The 3,032-nt window shown below is 41.2% G+C and overlaps 1 protein-coding gene across 1 annotated transcript; it reads right to left on the bottom strand.

Annotated features, from left to right (window-relative positions):
• Nucleotides 1-372: 372 nt before the first annotated feature.
• LOC143912406 (uncharacterized) lies at nt 373-2,814 on the bottom strand. Its single transcript, XM_077431681.1, has 3 exons — nt 2,724-2,814; nt 934-2,249; nt 373-855 (listed from the first exon to the last, which is right to left on the bottom strand). Exons 1-3 carry the CDS (start codon nt 2,812-2,814, stop codon nt 373-375), a joined length of 1,890 nt encoding a protein of 629 aa, XP_077287807.1.
• Nucleotides 2,815-3,032: the final 218 nt, after the last annotated feature.

Raw genomic sequence — 3,032 nt, 5'->3', positions numbered from 1 at the left:
AACGTAAAGGAGGTATTTAAAAATGGCGAACGCTAACTGACTTTGTTTTTGGATGAATTATTTTAATTTGTAGTAAATATAAGTAAATGGTGTGTATTAACAATTGATATCGCATGTAATTTATTGATTCGAGGTACTTTGAAATAAAATTTGTTATAATAAATTTGAATAAAAACAACATTGCTTTAAATAATTGAAATGTTTTATTTTTCTTTCACTAAAAGTCAATAAACTTTTCATTTAAACGATGAGAGAATTTTTATTGAACAAACATTTTTTTTTGATAATATTTAAATTGAACGTATGATTATATTTACAAAGTCATTATATTACAAAAATTAAATTAAATAAATAAAACACCTTACGATTGTGCTAAAGGGAGACGTATTCGGTTATGTACGAGGAACATTGCGGAGGTAGAGGTGGCGGTGGGATGATGTCTTTACTTTCTGGATGATAAAGAATGGAGCTGCCCTCAACAGTTACTCTAGGACCCAATTTATCATTGGCAGGAGCAGGAGCAGGTTCCACACCTCTAACAGTCGGTCTTCTTGGTAAAGTGGCGTAAGAAACTCCAGGCATGGCGACAGATGCCACGGGACTTACTCCAGCCACGTTGGAGCTCTTGTAGGGTATGTCCAACAGGTCCGGATACCTCTGAATATCCGAGTAGGGATCTTGTGATACAGAAACGGAAATGAATATGTTCCCAAAACCACTGGGGGTCAACACGTTCGAGGCGAACTCGGCAGGGGGTGGATAAACCCCCACGGCTGCCGGAAAAGGTCCCGGAATCGGAATCACCATCCCTTGCGCTTGATTTTGGTCTTTGAAACTATGCGCTTGCTCGCACATCTCTAGAGGGATAGAAGCAGCGCTTTCTAAAAGTCTCGACTCGGATTCTGAAGCTCTCATCAGTTCCGAATTCCAAGCACCAGGTGACTGCTCCGTAGTGGACGTTATGGATATGTCCAACAGCTTCTTTTCTTGGTCTGTGAAGCTGCCTCTTCCTTTCACTCGACCCTTTTGCATGTTGAGCTTCCTCTTCTTCTGGTAGCCGCATATGAGTCCTATTATTATACAAGCTACCACAGTGGCTATTCCACCGCAAACTAGTCCCACTATTGGTGAATACAGATCGGCTTTGCTCAACGTAGTTGCTGTTACTACTTGAGGTAGTACCAATGAAACGTTGTGGCTCGCTTTGCCGACAAAGTTCCTCGCTATGCAAGTGTACTCGCCTGCGTTCGCATCTGTAAGATTAACCAGTGTAATATTGATCCATTTTTCTAGCAACCCTTCGTCCATTTCGACTATGAGTAGTTGGTCCACGTTGGTGGCATTCTGGGTGTCGATTTGGTGACCATTAAAATACCATGTCACGTTCGGCTCTGGGTCACCTCGAGCCAGACACGTGAATGTGACGTTCTCTCCTATGTCCCTCTGGACCATTTTCGTGCTGACTTGCACTGTGGGAGGGCACGCAAACTCCCGAGGGTCCACCTCCTCCCATATCTTCTGCTTTAAGCTTTCAGGCTCGGAGCAAAGTAACGAGATCGAGTGCAATTTACTAAGCAGGAACCAATTTCTTAACGATCTAAGTTTGCAATCGCATTTCCAAGGATTGTTCTCCAAAGCTAGGGACTTCAGCTTAACGATCGGCTTGAAGACGGAGTCTGATAAAGTTTTCAGTAGGTTATTCGTCAAGCTCAACTTCTCCAATTGGCGCAAGTTGACGAAAGCGTTTCTATGTATCGCTTGCAGTTTGCAATTTTCGATTTCTAGCGTTCGCAAGTGGGGCAAAATTGGAAACTGTTCGCTGGGAAGTTCCTTCAGAGGATTTCCATTCAGGATCACCACTCGCAATCTGTCATTACCCGAAAACGTGCCTTGAGGTATCAGCGAGAGTTGGTTGTCGGAGATGTCGACTTCTATCAGTATTGTTAACTTTTTAAACGCGTCTCTGTGTAGGACTGTCAGAGAGGTGTTCTTCATGAATATCTTCTGCAGGTTGATCAGCTCGATCGAGTAGAAAGCTTCGCTCTTCAGATACGTTATGAAGTTGTTCTGCAAGTCCAGGACTTGCACATCTGAGCTGATGTTGGGAAGGGCTGTGAGTCCTGAAGACGAACATAGGGCAGTTTTCTTCCCAGAAGTCCACTTGCATCGGCAAGGAAGAGGGCAGTCTGTCCAGTCGGATCTAGCCGCAATGGTAATTGTCAACAGGACAAATGTAATGCACAGCATCGCTGTAAATAAAATAAAATATTTCGTTAATTTAAATCAATATCAAATGAATTGGGAAATGTTTTATTAAATATGTATACAAATTATATAATTTTTTTAAAAATCTATTTTGCAGTAGCAGTAATTGCCCCATTTTAACCGTGAATACAACACAATAGATCACATTACATATGCGACACGTGACAACAATTGAATTAACAAACTGTGAAGCATAAATTTCAGCTAAATTTACCTACATGAATAATGCAATGATGCATCGTTTTTGTGCGCTTTTACGACCCGGTGCACTTCATACAATTTATTCATTTGCACAATTGATTCGATCCAGTTCGAGTGTGTTCGATTGTCGAATTTGACACAACTCGATTCGTTTAGCGCGGGTTCGTTGATTACCATCCCCTCACGGGATAGTTGGTGGGGAAAATTTTCAATTTCTTTGCGAAATTCAAAGTCGGATGTGCGCAATTCGTAATTACTTTCGAGCGGCTTCTCCGAATTTGTCGGAAACTTTTCCGATATAAGATAACAATCGTTACAGCGGCATGGTGCGAAATCCGAACGGGTCATTTTGTTATACTTGGGAATTTCGGGACCGGGGAGTTAAAGTTTGGCAAGAGGATGCTTTGAGTTTTGCCCACTTTGCTTTACTTAAACGAACTTATCTACGTTCATTATGTTTTTCGTATATACGTGCACATGTACACACAACCTAAGCCAAAAGTACCAAGTGTCAACAAAAATATATTTATACAATAAAAAAAATTAATGTCTATATATCCGATAAA

This window comes from Arctopsyche grandis, chromosome 5 (genome assembly GCF_051622035.1).
Source record: "Arctopsyche grandis isolate Sample6627 chromosome 5, ASM5162203v2, whole genome shotgun sequence".
In the NCBI taxonomy this organism is placed as follows: domain Eukaryota; kingdom Metazoa; phylum Arthropoda; class Insecta; order Trichoptera; family Hydropsychidae; genus Arctopsyche; species Arctopsyche grandis.
Note: the sequence above shows the minus strand (reverse complement) of the source record. Positions and strands in the feature narration are given on the sequence as shown.

What these genes read in the sequence shown, in the direction of transcription:
- LOC143912406 (XM_077431681.1), bottom strand. Translation starts at nt 2,814, where the DNA reads ATGACCCGTTCGGATTTCGCACCATGCCGCTGTAACGATTGTTATCTT. An exon ending in TTCGGAGAAGCCGCTCGAAA is followed by an intron (nt 2,250 to 2,723) that starts GTAATTACGAAT and finishes TTTTATTTACAG; the next exon opens with CGATGCTGTGCATTACATTT. An exon ending in CTACGGAGCAGTCACCTGGT is followed by an intron (nt 856 to 933) that starts GCTTGGAATTCG and finishes ATCCCTCTAGAG; the next exon opens with ATGTGCGAGCAAGCGCATAG.